This window comes from Zootoca vivipara, chromosome 6 (assembly GCF_963506605.1).
Source record: "Zootoca vivipara chromosome 6, rZooViv1.1, whole genome shotgun sequence".
In the NCBI taxonomy this organism is placed as follows: Eukaryota; Metazoa; Chordata; class Lepidosauria; order Squamata; family Lacertidae; genus Zootoca; species Zootoca vivipara.
The window spans coordinates 43,058,030-43,074,468 of NC_083281.1; the positions used below are offsets into that span (position 1 = coordinate 43,058,030).

General features: G+C 48.1%; 1 protein-coding gene across 2 annotated transcripts in view; it reads right to left on the bottom strand.

The window, feature by feature from the left end:
- Positions 1-15,483, bottom strand: part of CSF3R (colony stimulating factor 3 receptor) — a 30,515-nt gene extending 15,032 nt beyond the window's left edge. The window contains exons 1-5 of one of the 2 annotated variants that reach the window (XM_035120696.2): positions 15,182-15,483; positions 8,478-8,588; positions 4,885-5,184; positions 2,479-2,602; positions 1,543-1,733 (exon numbers count right to left, since the gene is read on the bottom strand). In XM_035120696.2, coding sequence (XP_034976587.2) covers positions 1,543-1,733; positions 2,479-2,602; positions 4,885-5,184; positions 8,478-8,562 — 700 coding nt within the window. In that variant the 5' untranslated portion in view covers positions 8,563-8,588; positions 15,182-15,483. Of the gene's footprint in view, positions 1-1,542; positions 1,734-2,478; positions 2,603-4,884; positions 5,188-8,477; positions 8,589-15,181 lie in introns of both variants that reach the window. The other variant, XM_035120695.2, reaches the window with a different exon arrangement.
- Positions 15,484-16,439: the final 956 nt, after the last annotated feature.

Consider the following 16,439-nt stretch of genomic DNA (forward strand, 5'->3'; position numbering starts at 1 on the left):
TTAAGAATGGAAGAGGGAGGGAAGGAAGGAAGAAATAGAGAGAGGGATAACTCATATTTGTGGGTGCCTCTGGGTGACGCTGTGATGCTGGAACTCTGCAGCAAGAGGACGGGAGGGTCGGGCAGGCGAGAGGGGGTGGCAGGGCGGGTGAGGGCGAGGGAAGGCACGGCCGCAGTCACGACAGCTCCGAGGCGTTGCTGCATATCAGCATAATATTTCAACCATGTTGTGGGTTCAAGCCCCACCTTGGGGGGAAAATCCTGCATTGCAGGGGGTTGGACTAGATGACCCTTGTGGTCCCTTCCGACTACAATTCCATGATTCTATTGATATATTACCATAGCATATGCATGATTCTGCTTTCTTGAATTGTCCTAGGCATAGCAGCCAACTCCTAGAGGCCTAGGTGCCTCCCCCCCCCAAAGAAATTACTGGTAAATACTGTATTTTAAAGAGTCCTCCCCCCCCCATGTTGATGGGCTTTCTATGTGGGGCTTATCTGCCCCCCCCGTATTTTATTGAGGATGGAAGAGGGAGGAAAGGAAGGAAGAAATAGAGAGAGGGATAACTCACATTTGTGGGTGCCTCTGGGTGACGCTGTGATGCTAGAACTCTGCAGCAAGAGGAAGATACAGACACCTGTACAGGAGCCTTGTAAGCAGCTTTCTCTCTGCTTGATTTACAGCAGGCACGTCCAACAGGTAGATTGTGATCTACCAGTAGATCACTGGATGTCTGTGGTAGATCACTGCTAGATCACTGGCACCCCTAAAAAAAGCTCACCCAAATTTTTCCTCCTCCCTAAAAAAAGCTGAACTATGACCTGAAGCCCTAAACAAAAATGGGCCTCCCTCCCTCCTAAAAGAAGCTCAACAAGTTTGACCTAAACCCCCCAAAACAGGGCTTCCCTTCCTTAAAAAAACTCAACAGCTTTGACCTGAACCCCCCAAAAGGGGGTAGATCACTCCCAGTTTTTAACTCTGTGAGTAGATCAGAGTCTCTTGGGAGGTGGCCACCCCTGATTTACAGTATACAGATGCAGGAGGAGGGGCAGACTGGAACACCAATGCTTTTTATAAACATCACTGTGTCTATCAAAGCTACAGCCCCCCCCTTCTTATTCACTTCCTTTTAGCCTTGCAGGGCCACCTTAAGTCACATTGAATCCTCTGCACCCTCATTAAATCGCCAATAGAACTGTTAATGCGATCCCTGAATGCCCATTAACAACTCCCACTGAATAACAATAGGGTGAATAGGGTGGACCTTGCCTGAAGGGATATTCTGCTCCATTGTCTTAACTGCTTAAGTACTGGTAGCCACTTTGCTTTATTTATTTGATGTGTTTTTGTTACAGCTGTGTTCCCGCCCCCAGCAAGTGGAGAGCTGCTCTTGCTAAAGCAAAGCCCTTTCCACTTCAGTTTTTGGAGGGGCAAAGTATTGGTTATGGTCTGTAAAATACAATAATTTTTTGTTTCTAGGGGGGGGGCAGCTGCCCCCTCCTGCCCCCCTGTCTACACCCATGCCTCTACCTCCACACACCTAATTTGATGGGGTCTGCACACAGTGGCTCAGAGTCCACTTCTCCCAGGGCGTTGTTCACCGACAGCCAGAAAATCATGGGTTGGTAGAGCTGGAGGTTCTCTCGGCCGATGGTGCAGGAGTTCTGCCCAGGCAGTGGGGTGCAGCTTGCGGGGACGGCCTCTGTGGGGACCTCACACACCCCCTCATTCCTGGAACACCAAGAGAGCAGTCAGTCAGTGGCTGCCAGAGGAGGAAGCACCTTTGACTTCTCTGTGGTCCCACCATGCACAGGGGTGGGTGAAATGGGGCACTGAGCTTCATAAATCGGTGCCTGAATGTGCTCGTGCTGGGTGACTCAGTTCAAGGATGTACAAAACTGCCAAATTTTACAGACCCTCTAAGTATCCCTATTTTCCAGGGATGTCCCTGATTTAGAGAAATGTTGGAGGGTATGGAGTTACCCGACCCCTGAGCTGTCTGAAGGCAATCCTGCGTAGGGGAGGGTTTTTTTTTTTAAAAAAAAAGTTTAATGTTCTATTATGTTTTTATATACAAAGTGTGACCGGAAAGTTCGGTGAATGGTCACAGAAATCAGACAGCGAGAAATATTCGAACATACAATTGGCATCGGAAACCCACAAAATGCTCACAAATGTGTACAGAGATGAAGCTGTAACTCGAAAGACAGTGGTTTAAGTGATTTTGTGAAGGGCGGCAAACCATCAAAGATGACCCTCGGTCTGGCAGACCATTGACGAGCAGAACGGCGGGCAAATGTTGACAGAGTTTGTGAGTTATTGATGCGGGATTGGCGTGTGTCCGTCTGAATGATGGTGGAAGAATTGCATATTCCATGTGAAATAGTTATTGAGGTAAGCCAGGGTCAGAATGTGGGAGACAATGTTCCCCCACTGCCCCCACTCCACACTCTTAATAAAAATTCTATTTTCTTACCGGGATCCCTTCAGGGCCACACTGACTGGGAGGAGGCTGTCTTGCTCAGTGTCCCACCGGCACGTGAGGTTATCCGTGGTGACATTCATAACGCAGGTGAGGTTTTGGGGTTGTGCTGGAGGATCTGAAGGGTGGGAAAGGGGGACGGAAGAAGAGAAGGGGATGAATTGCACCCCTGCATTCTGTGGGGCTGAACTGAGATCTGCACCTGCCACCCAATGACATTTGAATTCTGTGTTTGAGATTTGTCTCTGATATTTCACAGTGGGCATGCAATGGAATTTCAGACAAACAACACTTCTTTCCCCAGTAGCAGCACTTGAGATGGGGCAGTTTATAAAATTACATATTTGATACCTACCAAAAAGCATAGCAATAAACAGGTGTCAATCAATCTAAAGCACTGGAATGCAGATGGGGGAAAATAAAATGCAAAACCTGGCTGGTAAAAGATTAGAAATGTTCTCCATTTTTAAAATACTCATTCTAGCTCTATCAGAAAGCAATTGTCATCCAAGGCAGATCAGTTAGGGACCCTGGTAATTTCTCCCTTCACCTGAAGAATACAGCTTGGCTCATTTACTAAAGCCCTCTGGAACTATCTGCTCGGGACACACTGCAGTCTCGTTTGCAATGGTTTCCGCAGGAAGAATATGGTTGCTTGCCAGAGTTTTGACTAGAGAGACGGTAGAGTGGATCACATCACAGTAGATCCTTTGCCAACTTTACAGGCTACCAGTCAGGGTCAGTCCAAGATCTTTTGCTGCCCGAGGCAAAGGGGCCCAATCCACATGCTGAAGCTGACATGACAGGCAGCCAAGTCTTCCTTCAACACTAGCAATGGGACAATGCCTGCCACCCCACCTGTGGACAGCAGACTGTGGGGGCACATACCACTTTCACCTCTGATGCCTCACCCCACTGCCCACTCACCAGGGTTTGCCAACCTCACTCTGCCTCTTGGCAGGGCCGGGCTTGTTACCAATGGGTTTCTGGGTTCAATTAAAGGTGCTGGTTTTGACTTTTTAAATCTTAAATACTCTGGGACTAGAATAGCTCAAGAAATGTCCCTGCCTCCTGACAATAAACACTTAGTTCTACTTCAAAAGACCCACCATCAGAGAAGACACAGACCCTTTGGGGGGTTGCGCTGCTCCTGATCTAAGAGAGGTACTCCTGGCCCCCATTGCTTCTTTTTTATAATTTTTATTAAATTTTCTGTTTTACAATTTAAAGTACCAGTGCTCATTTTTACATCCTTAAGATATCAGTGACTTCCCTTCTTCTCTTTCCATGGTTCATTTTACATATAAATCCCTGCATATTTTACAAAAACTATACCATTCCGTATTCCATTATTACATCCATCAAAACTTAATTACACTGTTGAATTTATCTTAATGTTGCCAGCATTTTCAGATGTACACAGTTATTTCCCATATATTCAATAAACATTTTCTAATCTTCTTTAAACATATGTTCTTATAGTTCGCTTATTCTACATGTTAAGTCTGCAAGCTGCGCATATTCTGTCAACTTGAAGTTGCCATTCTTCTTTGGTTGGGACCTCGCTTGTTTTCCATTTTTGGGCTAACAGAACATGGGCCGCAGTAATGGCATACATAAATAATCTTTTTTGACACCTGGGAATTTCTGTCTGAATTATTCCCAACAGAAAGGACTTTTTTTGGGGGGGGGGGAAAGTACTTTTACAATTCCCCCCCAATTCATTATGGATCATTTCCCAATACTCTTTTACCCTTTTACAAGCCCACCACATATGAAAGAACGTTCCCTCTACAGTGGTACCTCGCAGGACGAATGCCCTGCAAGACAATTTTTTCACAAGACGAATGTGTCTTGTGATCTGATGGTGACTCGCAAGATGAATTCGTTTTGCGAAAAATTCGTCTTGCGAATCGCGGTTTCCCATAGGAATGCATTGAGATTTAATTAATGCGTTCCTATGGGCAAAAAAAGAAATTTCAATGCATTCCTATGGAAAACCGTGATTCGCAAGATGAAATTTTCGCAAAACAAATTGACTCGTGGAACGAATTAAATTCGTCTTGCGAGGCACCACTGTACATCTTTGCATCTCCAACACATCTGATTCAGTCTTATACATCTTAGCAAGCCTACTTGGAGTTAAATACCACCTGTAAATCATTTTCAAGTAGTTCTCCTTTTAGTGCAGAGGTTTTACCCCAGTGGACTTTTCCGGGACTTCCTTGTTAACGAGGATTTCTTTTTGCTATTGCTTTTTGGAAGTTTTGCACCAATCATGATTTTACTGCTTTTATCATTGTCAATCACCTTGATTCTTTTGTTACAATGAATGCCCACGTATATCAAAGGTGCCTCCTGCCCCATGTCCCTTGCTTTGCAGCACCAGGGTTGACTTACATCCTGCATGAATATGGATGACCGTCATCATCTGTGGCTCCTGTTTCCTCTTTACGTAGCATCTCAAAGTGGTCACGGTCTCATTGATGGGCCCGATGGTGATGTTGGAGACTTCTACCCCATTGTGTAAACTGTACTGGGTCCCTGTCAGGAACTCTTCATCCAGTTTCCACATCATCTGAATTTCTTCATCGTCTTGGATGAGGCAGGAGCGTCTCCAGATGGTGCAAGAAGCTCTTGCTGTGGCTCCCAAGAGAACCACTGGGGAGTCTGTGGTGATGCTGCTGCAGGCCAAGGATCCTGCTGGGCAAGGAGAGAATGGCTTATTGATTTATTATTGATTTATCCAATCTGTACCCCACCTTTCCTCCAAGGTATCTCAAGGCAGCTTATGTAGTTCTCCTCCTCCCTGGTTTATCCTCACAACAACCCCGTGAGGTAGGTTAGGCTGAGAGAGGCAGTGACTGGCCCAAGGTCACCAGGAAAGGTTCATGGCTCAATGAGGACTGGAAACCTGGTCTCCTAGGTCCTAGTCTGATATTCTAACCCAGGCGTCCCCAAACTTTGGCCCTCCAGATGTTTTGGACTATTCCCATCATCCCCGACCACTGGTCCTGTTAGCTAGGGATCATGGGAGTTGTAGGCCAAAACATCTGGAGGGCTGCAGTTTCGGGATGCCTGTTCTAATCACTACACAACACTGGCTTGGGAGAGCAACATGGCTCTCATCAAACCCAGGGGGAGGAGGCCTCACAAATTCCACCTGTTGCTGCAGCTGTGGGAAAACACACTAATACAGCTGTTCATGGTTGGTGGCACATGCAATTGTGAATATTTTGATATGGCTGTTTATTCTGTACTGTTAAGTATTATGATGAATTGTATTTAAGTACCCGTTTTTAATCTTTTGTACTGTATGGAAACGACTCCCTTGGAAAGTGGTGGACTCTCTTGCCTTGAAAGTTTTGAATGGGAGGTTGGATAGTGTTGTGTATTGAGTCAAAGGATTTTATATCTGTATTACTATTGTATGTACAGTGGTACCTCTACTTACTAATAACTCTACTTATGAATGTTTCTACTTACGAATGGAGCTCCGTCCGCCATCTTGGATGTGGTTTAGATAGGATTTTTTTTCTACTTACGAATTTTTAGATAGGGTTGCTTCGACTTACGATTTTTCTCTCTCAATGCATTCCTATGGGATTCAACTTACAAATTTTTCGACTTACGAATGTGCGTTCAGAACGCATTAAATTCGTAGGTAGAGGTACCACTGTATTTGCATTAGGGTAAAGTAACTGCCTTTTGGTTCCAGAAGGTACAGCTACTATTGGTTCATTTAAGCTGCTGTATTTGGATCCTCTGTCTTATTGGTTTCCTCCAAAAGGCAGCACTGTGATTGCCTGATATTGTTCCCTCCAAAATGTATCCCTTTCTACCTAGTCCCCCGTCCCTATAAATGTAGCTTTCCTCTCCTCAGAGCTCAGTCTTGTTTGCTTTAATAAAGAAGTGTTACTAGAGAACTGTCTCCAGCATATTATGTCAAGATAGCTGAAATCACGAACCACACGTCACAACAGATAATTTACGTGTGATTCCTGCATTACAGCGGGTTGGACTTGGGGGTCCCTTCCAACTCTACAATTTTATAATTCTGTGCTTATGCAGTATATTGTTTATTATATCGCTGTGTAGTCAAGCAGGCTGTGGCCTTTAAAAAAAAGTTAAACAATTTTTTTCGTACTTTGTTGCAGGGGCGTACCCAGGATCAAAACTAGGGCGGGGGCAAGCCATGGTCGTTCAGGGGTGGGGCCAAGGCACGGGAGGGGCCACAAAGTGGGAATGTGGGCGGGGCTACAGGGCCAACGGGCCCGATGACTCGGCGGCGGCTGCAGCCGCTAAATGAACCCCCTAAACGCTCTCACACGAAATTCCCCTGCTCTGAAGCAGGGCCGTCTCTAGGCCTGGGTCCGGTGGCGTGGGGCGCCAGGCCACCAGGGGCGCTGCTGCGCCCGCTGAGAGGCGCGGCGGAGGCCGCCCCAGACGCGCCTCTCAGCTGTTCAGCGGCTTCAGGCTGCTTTCCGGAGGCGGCGGGCCTGGGGCGTCGCAACAGGGGGCGGGCAGCACCCCCTGGCCCAGGGCCAGCCCTTCGGCCAGGCTGGGTTGCGCAGGGCTCCGGCCCTCCAGGCGGCAGCCGCGCAGTGAGCTGTGCCCGCTGCACCGGGAAACGGGGCAGGGTGGGGGCGCCAGAGGGCTCTGTCACACCACGGTGCCAGGGCGCCAGGTATGCTTAAGACGGTCCTGCTCTGAAAACACCACTCCCATCCATTTACGGCTAGCCACCCCCCCTGAAAAACCCCTTTGGGTCCCGCTTTCCCTCCTCCAGGTCCCCCCGAAGCCTTGCCAGTTCCCACCCTATATATCTGGGATGGGGAAGGAGCTCAGAGGTCTGCTAGTCCTGGGGGGCCATCCCTCCATGGCCTGGGAGGATACTGGGGACCCCCCTCGCCAAGCTGAGATCCTCAAAGAAGAAGAAGAAGCTGCCACCGCCGCTTCCTCATCACAAAGGAGCAAAAGATGGGAAAGGTGGGGTGGCGCAGCGCAGGCGAGCGAGCCCCCCCCAGCTGCGAGCATACGGCGGTGGCAGCGGCTCCCCTGCCCTCAACGTCCCTCTCTCGGCAGGGTCAGCAAGGGAGTGCGGCTGGGGGGCGCATTGCAAAGAAGGAAACAGCAGCCAATGCCCGGAGAGGGCAATGCACGCAGGGGGAGCGGAGAGCTGTGCCGCCCCCCAAGGCAGCTCCTTTCCTATTGCCGGGGGTGGGGGGCGGCGAGGAAGGGTCACTGCCGCTGGACTACTCCTGCCGCCGACAATCCGGCGCAAACGCCCCCATGCAGCTTCCTTGCAGCAGCCACGACCACCGCCTTTGGGCGCCGCCCCCCACTCCTCCTCTGCGGGCTTCTGCCTGCCGAGGCTGAACTGGCTCCTGTCGGTGCACTTCCTCTCCCGGCCCAGGAGGAGTCTCAGTAGCAACTCCTAACTTGGGGGGGGGTAGGGTGGTGCAGAGGGGAAGGGGGTGATTCCCAGCCCGCGACGCCGACGCTCGCAGTGCAGCCTACCGGGAGGCAGAGCGCAGCAGCGGCTACAACCAATGCAGGGAGCCGTGTCTCCTTCGCTTGCCAGCCCAGCAGAACTCTTAGGCAGGAGAGGTTGCCGCCCGGCAGGGCTTTCCATTGGGAGGTGCGAAGGCTTTAGTGGGCAGGAATTGGTGCAAATGTAGGCAGGGCGGGCTGAGAGGAGGAGCCGCTGCCGAGGAGCCGCGGCATCAGCAGCGTTTCCTCTCCCCCTCCCCTCCCGTGTCAACAAGCGGGGCGCCTGCGCAGGGTATTTGCTTCCCTAGTCGGGCCCGTGGTTTGGCCTTCTAGGGGGGGCAGCTGCACCCCCCTGCCCCATGCTGGGTACACCCATGCTTTGTTGTAAGAAAAATTATACGATTCTATTAAATGGGGGAAAAAAGTAACCCGCTGCACATCACCTGTCGTTCGATTATGCCCCAAATTGGCCCCATCTAGACAGCAGAATGGCAACCTACCTCCTGGGAGCAGAAGGAAGCAGGCAGAGCATCCCAGAAACAGCATCATTTCCCCCCTGGGCCAGGGCTTCTTTGGGCTTGCCATGGTGTTGCTCAGGGTTCTGGCATCACCTGGAATCCAGAGAGAAACACATTCAGGCACTTAGAACTTCGAAATCCCTTCGTGACACTATGGCGGGGGAGGGGGGTGTTTTCACCTCATGCGACTGGCAATAAATGCTGCCAGTCCTAAACCTAGGTGGGATTTACATTGGAGGGGGGGGACACCTAATAAGAAGGTGTGCAGTTAGAATTTCACCACCTCTTGTATTGCACAAAAAGGATTATCGTGAGGCATTAGTACCAGCTAGGCAATGTTCTGGGCTGCTCTGCGCCCTCTGCGTTTGGTTTCCAGGCATGCCAAAAATATCCATGACCTGGCTTTAGAAGTTAGAAGTTCTGTGTCCCATCTTTGGGACACAGGTAGAACAGAAGATGCAGAGGCTGTGATGAGACAATGCAGTTGCAAAGTTTTGTTAATCCTTAAGATTGACATAAGCAGTGGGACATTTTCCCAACCGCGTTAGAAAAGTAGTTGTTTCTGTGTGCTAGCAATTCTCATGATCAATGGTTTACAATTAAAGAGAGCCAGATATAGCCAAACAGGTTTTTGTGCATGTGGCGTTAGGAAAATGTATTGAAAAGTGCTGGATGAACAAATTAATAACAAGAAGGCACATGAACACCCCACAAGCAAATCAATATAGATGCAGTTCTCCAGCCAATGTGTATAAAAATACGTATTTTAGGAGAAACTTTGAATTTTTCACTTATCCAGATTTTGTGAAGCAGTTCTTCAACTGGCCAATGTTTACCCAAATGCATTTATTAGGGGAAAGTGTGCATAAAAATGCATGCATTAGTGAAAACAGCATAAGCTTGCAATATTTTAGGAGAAAGTGCTTGCAAATGTGTAAATTAGTCAAGACTACATACAAAAATGTGCATATCAGGATAAATTTGCACTAAAATGCTGACAGAGGGTTGTAACCAATGTCAGTTCTACTCTGAGTAAGGCGTTTGAAATTAATGAACGTGATAAATGTGAGTGCATTGATTTCAGTGGGTCTCCTCTGAGTAGGACTCAGGGCTTATCCACACTTTCTTTTGTCCCTCTTTTTTTTTTTTTTAAAAAAAAACCAACAACAGCAACAACATATGGTAAAATCAGAATGGACCATGAGGATCATCTAGTCCAATGCAGGAATCTTCTTTCCAGAATCGTCAGAAGGTCAATCAGACAATAAAAACCTCTTACTATTTGTAGATTGGGGTGGCATGTAACAACATGGATTGCAGCTAACGTCATGTTAATGTATTTTTAAATTTTAATGTATTTTGAATCTTTTGTTGGAAGCCGCCCAGAGTGGCTGGGGGAACCCAGTCAGATGGGCGGGGTATAGATAAATAAAAAAATAAAATAAAATAAAATAAAACAAAATAATAATAATAATAATAATAATAATAATAATAATAATAATAATAATTTGTACACAGCCTTATTTGGGATGCTATCCAATTAATCTCTGCTAGAGCTGCCCCCGGATAGCTGTACTATATAACAAGCAGGATACAGTTTGAGCAACAGAAACTGTTAATATTGATTCTAATGAATGGTGGTCTGAAGTATAATAAAGTGTCTTTCTAGGCCCGCAATGAGCAGGCAGGTGAATTTTTAACCCCCTCAAAAGAAATGTGCCACAGAGTTTTTGCAAAGATAAAGCCAAAGTACTTAAGTGAGCAACACTGTTCAATTACAGTATACAACCACATATGTTGTGAATGCCTTTTGATGCACACCACCAATTTAGTCAATATAACGAGCAAATTAACCTCCCAGATTGCAATAAGTTCCAGATTTGGAAAATAATAATCTCATACCTACTTGGGGGAGTGAAACAAGAGCCACACCATCTGCAGAAATCGAGCTGCGTGTGCGGAAAGGGAGAAGAGAGCTCCTGAACGATGTCATTTATGTAGAGATTAAGTAAGAGTGGGGCTAAAATGCAGCTGTGTTTTACACCACCCTTGATATCAATACTGAATCGGAAAGGCAGTTTGCAAGTCCGGTTCAGATGTCAGCATCAGCACCAGAGCAGAGGTGTTGTGTAAGAAAGGACAGGTGTTGATTCGCTGTTGATCAAGTGAATCAAAGGCAGGTGTTACATAACCAATGCAACACACACACACCTTCTTGGTGGGCAGCTAATGTTCTCCACTAACCTTTCTGCTTTCTTTGGGGGATTGCCTCTATTTTACATTCCCATCTGCACCACACATTTTAATCACCTTTATACCACTTTAACAGTCATGGCTTACTCTAAATCAGTGTTTTTCAACCTTTTTTGGGCAAAGGCACACTTGTTTCATGAAAAAAATCACGAGGCACACCACCATTAGAAAATGTTAAAAAATTTAACTCTGTGCCTATATTATTGACGTTATTAGCTGCTTGAGGTTATTATTGAGGTTATTATTGAGGTTTTAGCTGCTTGTCCACACACTGGAATCCCCAAATAGCTGCAGCTTCCTAGCATGTGCCCGCAACAGTAGTATTTCCATTTATAATAAGGTCAGGGGACTTCAACTCAAACCCAAAACGGGAGGGGCTTCCCTAGGTGTAAAGTGACCCTCAACAGCATCAAGTTTTCCCTTTTCTCGCGAGGAAGCCTATTCAGCATAAGGGAAAATCCCTTTAAAAAGGGATAACTTGGCAGCTATGACCGGAGGGGGGGGTTGCAATATACATTTCTGATACCTTTAATATTTTGAAGAATTTTGTCTGCTTATGAAAACTGAAATTAGCAATTGGGGGTGGCTGGGACTGGGTGCAAGTAATTATCTTTGCCTGGGGCACAAGATAGCCTGGCACTGGGGCACTACACCCATACACAAAGCTGGATGCATGTGCGCCATGGCTGGCAGCATCTTCCTGCCTCATAAACATAAACGATCCGAGATCACTCGTGAACTCCCCCACCCCACAACTCCATGGCCTCCTTCCCCGCCTGTCACTTTCGCACGACGTCGGGGCTGTAAGGCGACAAGGTCAGGCAAGAGCAGCAGACGTGCCTAGCTGCGCCCAGAGACCCGCCCATCGCTCGGGCGGCGGATGGGCACTGTTTCTCGCCACCAGGGGCCCGCGCTCGCTCCTCGAGGTGCCCTCGATGACCCTGCGCACTGGGAGGTTCGGAGGGACCTTCCCGTCGGAGGTCACGCAGGGCCTTCCCGCTCCACGCTGGCCCATTAGGCAGCCCTGCCCGCAAAGCCAGCGCCCGCCGCCCAGAAGCGCCCTCCCGGGCTCCGCGGGGATGCAGCGGGTGGGGTGGGCACCTGAGGGGGCGGGGAGGAGCCGGCCAACCGCCCGCTTCACGTGGCCCCGGGGCAGCAGGAGGTGCTACCGAGAGAGCCTCGCTCTGCAGAGCAGCCCGCGGCTGAGCGGAGTCACCCGGGAGCCGGTCCCTCTGCTGTTCGCTTCCTCTCCAGCTTCACTTGGCACCCGGGAAAAAGAGTGCCTGCTTTCCCCGCAGAAGCGCTTCCCCCTGCTGGCGCCTGCCAGGCTCCTCTGGGAAGGAACCACACGCGCTCAGCCAGCCAGCCAGCCAGGGATCCTGCAGGCGCGACGCGGTGGCTCGCCGCCCCACCGCCGTCTTTTCCCCACGGCACACCAGGCAACATCTCGCGGCACACTAGTGTGCCGCGGAACAGTGGTTGAAAAACACTGCTCTAAATAATCCTGGGAAATGTCATTTATTAAGGGTGCTGAGAGTTGTTAGGGGACCCATTACAGAGGTACAATTCCCAGCCCCATTAAATACTTCTGCTCTCAGGTTTCTTTGCGGGTGGGGAAAGTCATGATTGTTAAAGTAGTATAAGAGGGCTATAAATGTATGTAGGGTTGCCAGACTCAATAGAGGACAGGACTTCTGTGCTTTTAATTGCCTTGCTCTCTTTTGAGTCTGGAAACCTTAAAGAGAAACCAGCAGACCCTTTGCTAGGAAACTAAACAAAGGGTCTGCTGGTTTCTTTTTAAGGTTTCCAGACGCAAAAGAGAGCAGGGCAATTAAAGGCACAGAAGTCCTGCCCTCTATTGAGTCTGGCAACCCTAAATGTATGGCATGGATGTAACCTTTGTCTCTCAATCCCAGGTGTGGGAGGGTTGTGTCCGGTTAGCAAGGGAAAATCATTCTTCACATTCTCAGAGGAATTTCCTGTTGCTGCTGCAGAGCTAAGCCTGGGATGGAAAGCAGGGTACTAATGCCTTTGTTTAAGCAGGCCTTGTAGATTTGCAACCCCCCCCCCCGTCTGTCAAAGAGAAGGGCTTCTGGCCTAGGCTTCTTCTTGACCTGCTAGTTTACTATATGCAGAATTTTGTGTGGGTAGCATTTAATTGTGTGGGTCCCCAATGACGTTTCTGGGGCAGTGAGGGAGGCCAGACACATGCTCACCTTTTTGGTGAGAACTAAGAAAAAAAAGGCTAGACGAAAACAGTGAGATGAATCACTGATATCGGGATAGTTCTGAAGGCCACCCCTGGTGATCTGACAGGCAAATTAGGGATTGTCATGCTATGCCTCAAGTCTACAAGTCTCTGCTCCATTTATCTTTTTTACATTAGTTATAGCAGAAAAACAACAACTGCTCTGAGCTCCTCACTTCTTTGTGTGGAGAAAATTCCAGGCACTGTGCTGCTGGATTTTATTAGCTGTAGATGAGAGAGAGAATCAGGTGCTTTGCACAATTTAGTTTATTTGCAGAGATGTAGTTTGAACATTTTGGGAGAAAACCAAGAACACTTCTACAGCAACCCCACCAATCCTGCGTCACATTCTGAGCCTGCTATTGTCAGATCCCCGACACCTGTATCTGTTGACGCTTGTAGCAAAACCAAATTGTGCTGTCATAGAACTGAAAGCTAAGCCTCATAGTATTACAGAAGAAGAATCTAAAGTGCCCCAAGCTCAGCTGCTGTGATGGGTCCATCAGAATGAATAGCTTGTTCTTCCAGGAATAGGTGCATGTCTGAATGCCAAGGACAGGGCACAGGGTTGTGGCAACTTCACAGGCATAAGGCTAGCTCACAGATAGGGGAAGCTAATAGAAATTTGAGCTGTGACTTGGTGCGTGGGTTAGGGCCCCATACTTAGTAGTCCTCCTGTGGGCCAGAGGACCCCACCGGTAGGCTAGGATCACCACTCTTAAATAACAACTCTTGCATACTTCAAAAGAGGCAAAACCCACAGCCCACCACTCATTCTTTAATGCCAGGCCTGATTGGCCTAATTGCTTGGGTACCCCACAGCCATGACAAGTGGCTGGTTTCTGGAATGGGGGCTGATGTTGTGAGCAGTCATTGGCTCCCTTCACAGGTGGGTGGCATCTACAGAGGGCCAAGTCAGTCAGTTTCGGTTCATCTCACTGTCTTGTTTTCCCAGTCTTAAGTTAAGTTCTCTAAATTTTCCACGCATCAGGTTTTTTAAATAAAAAATGTCCTCGTGAAAATACGCCAGCACTTTAGTGTGAATTTCTCCTAATGTGCACATTTTTGCACATGGTTTCCCCCAATCTACACATTTTTGCAAAAAAATTCCCTTATTATAGCATGCATTTCTGTCTGTTATTTTCACTGATATATACATTTCAATGTATTTTATCCCAGAATATGCATTTTTGCACACATTACTTGGCTGGAGAATGACATTCCAAGATTTGGAGAAGTGCCCATTTCAAAGGACAGCTGGGCTTCATTTTATAAAGGGTGAATTAGGGAGGTTCGCCTTTTAAGTGAGAACTGAATCAAATTCCTCCCTCGTCCCATTGGCAAAATCCCTCACTGGTGGGAATAAGTGATCTGTCCGGGGCATGCCTGCTGCTTTCCTGCCATTTTTGTCTTTCCTAGTTGTGTGTTTTCCTCTTCTTCTGCTCCTGAGCAAGCGCTAGATACAACACTGGCCTCTCTCTGTTCCCAACATAATGCAAGCGTAGGATTTAACAGCAATCAAACTCCCGTTTGGGGGCAAAGGAGGTACACTCCAACATTTGGTTGGAGGTCCCACTTTTGTTCCCTATTAGCTATGGAGACTATATGGAACCTCCATGTGCTGGGTCACTCTGCCTTAATGCCAGACAATGGGGACAAAGGCGGAAATGGGCATCCCCTCAAGCCCTACTTGTGAGTGCTGAGAGATCTGGACTAGACAGTTCTGTGGCTGACCTAGCAAGACAATTCTTCTGATCTCCACCCTGCAACTTCATTCTGGAGACATTTCCATCACGAGCAGAGCTGCCCTATGTCCCACATGTCTGGAGCAGAGTTTCAACTATCTCCTGGTACGATGTTTAGCTCTACATGTCAGCATTACCCAGCACCAAAATGCCAGCTGGCCACCCTTCTTTGGCTGGGCATTCCCACAACAGAGTGAGTGGGAACCCTTCCCAGGCTGGCACACACAACTACCACCTAACAGAGGAAGAAGGCGTAATAATGCCCCGTGAGCCCCAGTATGTATTGAGGATGACATTCTCTAACACAGCAGACCCTGGACAGGGCAAAACACAGTCATAATCTGGTGACACAACTGAGCACACGACCCCATGCATTGCGGCAAGCAATTAAAATAATAATAATAATAATAATAAAAATATCTGGGATCCTCAGAACTTACCTCTGCTTATTTTCCATTGACTCTCTGCTCATTCTGGGAAATGGCGACGCTGGAGATTAGAGTGGCATCACCTGCCAATGTGCTGCCTCCCCTCAATAAGTTCACAAAGAGAGTGTGGGGGAAACACACAAATTTCTGCTTCCCAGCACAAGGACTGCCGTTACTCTGCTTTTCTCTCCCGCCCTCTCAGCAAGGTAATTGCAAAATGCTTCTCCAAAGGCGTTAATCTGCCCAACAGTGTCTCTCAGGAAGGAAGGAACTGTGTGGCTGGCACACTCACGCACACATGCCACGCAGGGCTGGGAGAGGCAGCCTCTGCCTCAACTTCCCCAACCTCCACAGCTTTATAGGGGCTTTGCAATGTGCAAGCGGTGTGGCAATCTCCATCACCTTTGCTAACAGGCAGAGGCTGCTCAGAAACTGTCAGAGCAGAGACAGCCGCATGGGCGATCTTCCGGGGTGGGGGTGGGGTGGGCAGAAAGGTGTGACTGGGCCTAACTGTGCAGCCCAGCAAGACCTATTAGGATTTAGACAAGTGGTCCCCAAACTTTTTTGGGCCACCGCCCTCTTGGTTCCATAAACTCATCCCCAGTGCCCCTTACCATACACTATTAAAAACATAATTCGTAATAGTTTGCATGACCCACAAAGGAAGATAACAGCACAATAAAATTCAAAGCAGTCACAATTAATTGCATGTTTATTGAAAATCCAATTAAAACCATTTTGTTTAATTCAGTCAACAGATCCAGTGATAGTCTGATAGTTATTTACATCTCCGGGAGCCCCCTGCCACCCTTTTGGCTCTTAGTGTCCCACCCAGATAATCCCACAGCCCCCAAGGGTGAGGTGCTGCCCACTGACCCTGCTCTGTTAGCAAGGGGGATCAGGAGTAGTTTATAAAATAAAATAAAATTGAAGTGTGCAGATGATTATGAAAAATCGTCAAGAGACTCACTTGATAAAATTGATTCGGAATTGTGTGTTGGGCTCCCTGCAAGCTCTCCTTAGCCTCAGAGCTGTTGTTGTGCTGCCCCAGAAAGCTCCCAAATTGCAACTTGCTTGGGGGAAGGAGTTGGCCACAGAATGCTGAACAGCAGGGCAGCTTCTGCCAAAGCAAAAGGGACATCAGTTTGGCACGGAGAACTTCTTAAAGAGCCATGAGACTCAGGAGGGGTGTGGTGTGTGTGTGTGCGATGAAAGTTGGAATGCATTCTGGGTCCCTGTCTTTGGCATCTTTCAGTGCTTGCAACAAGTC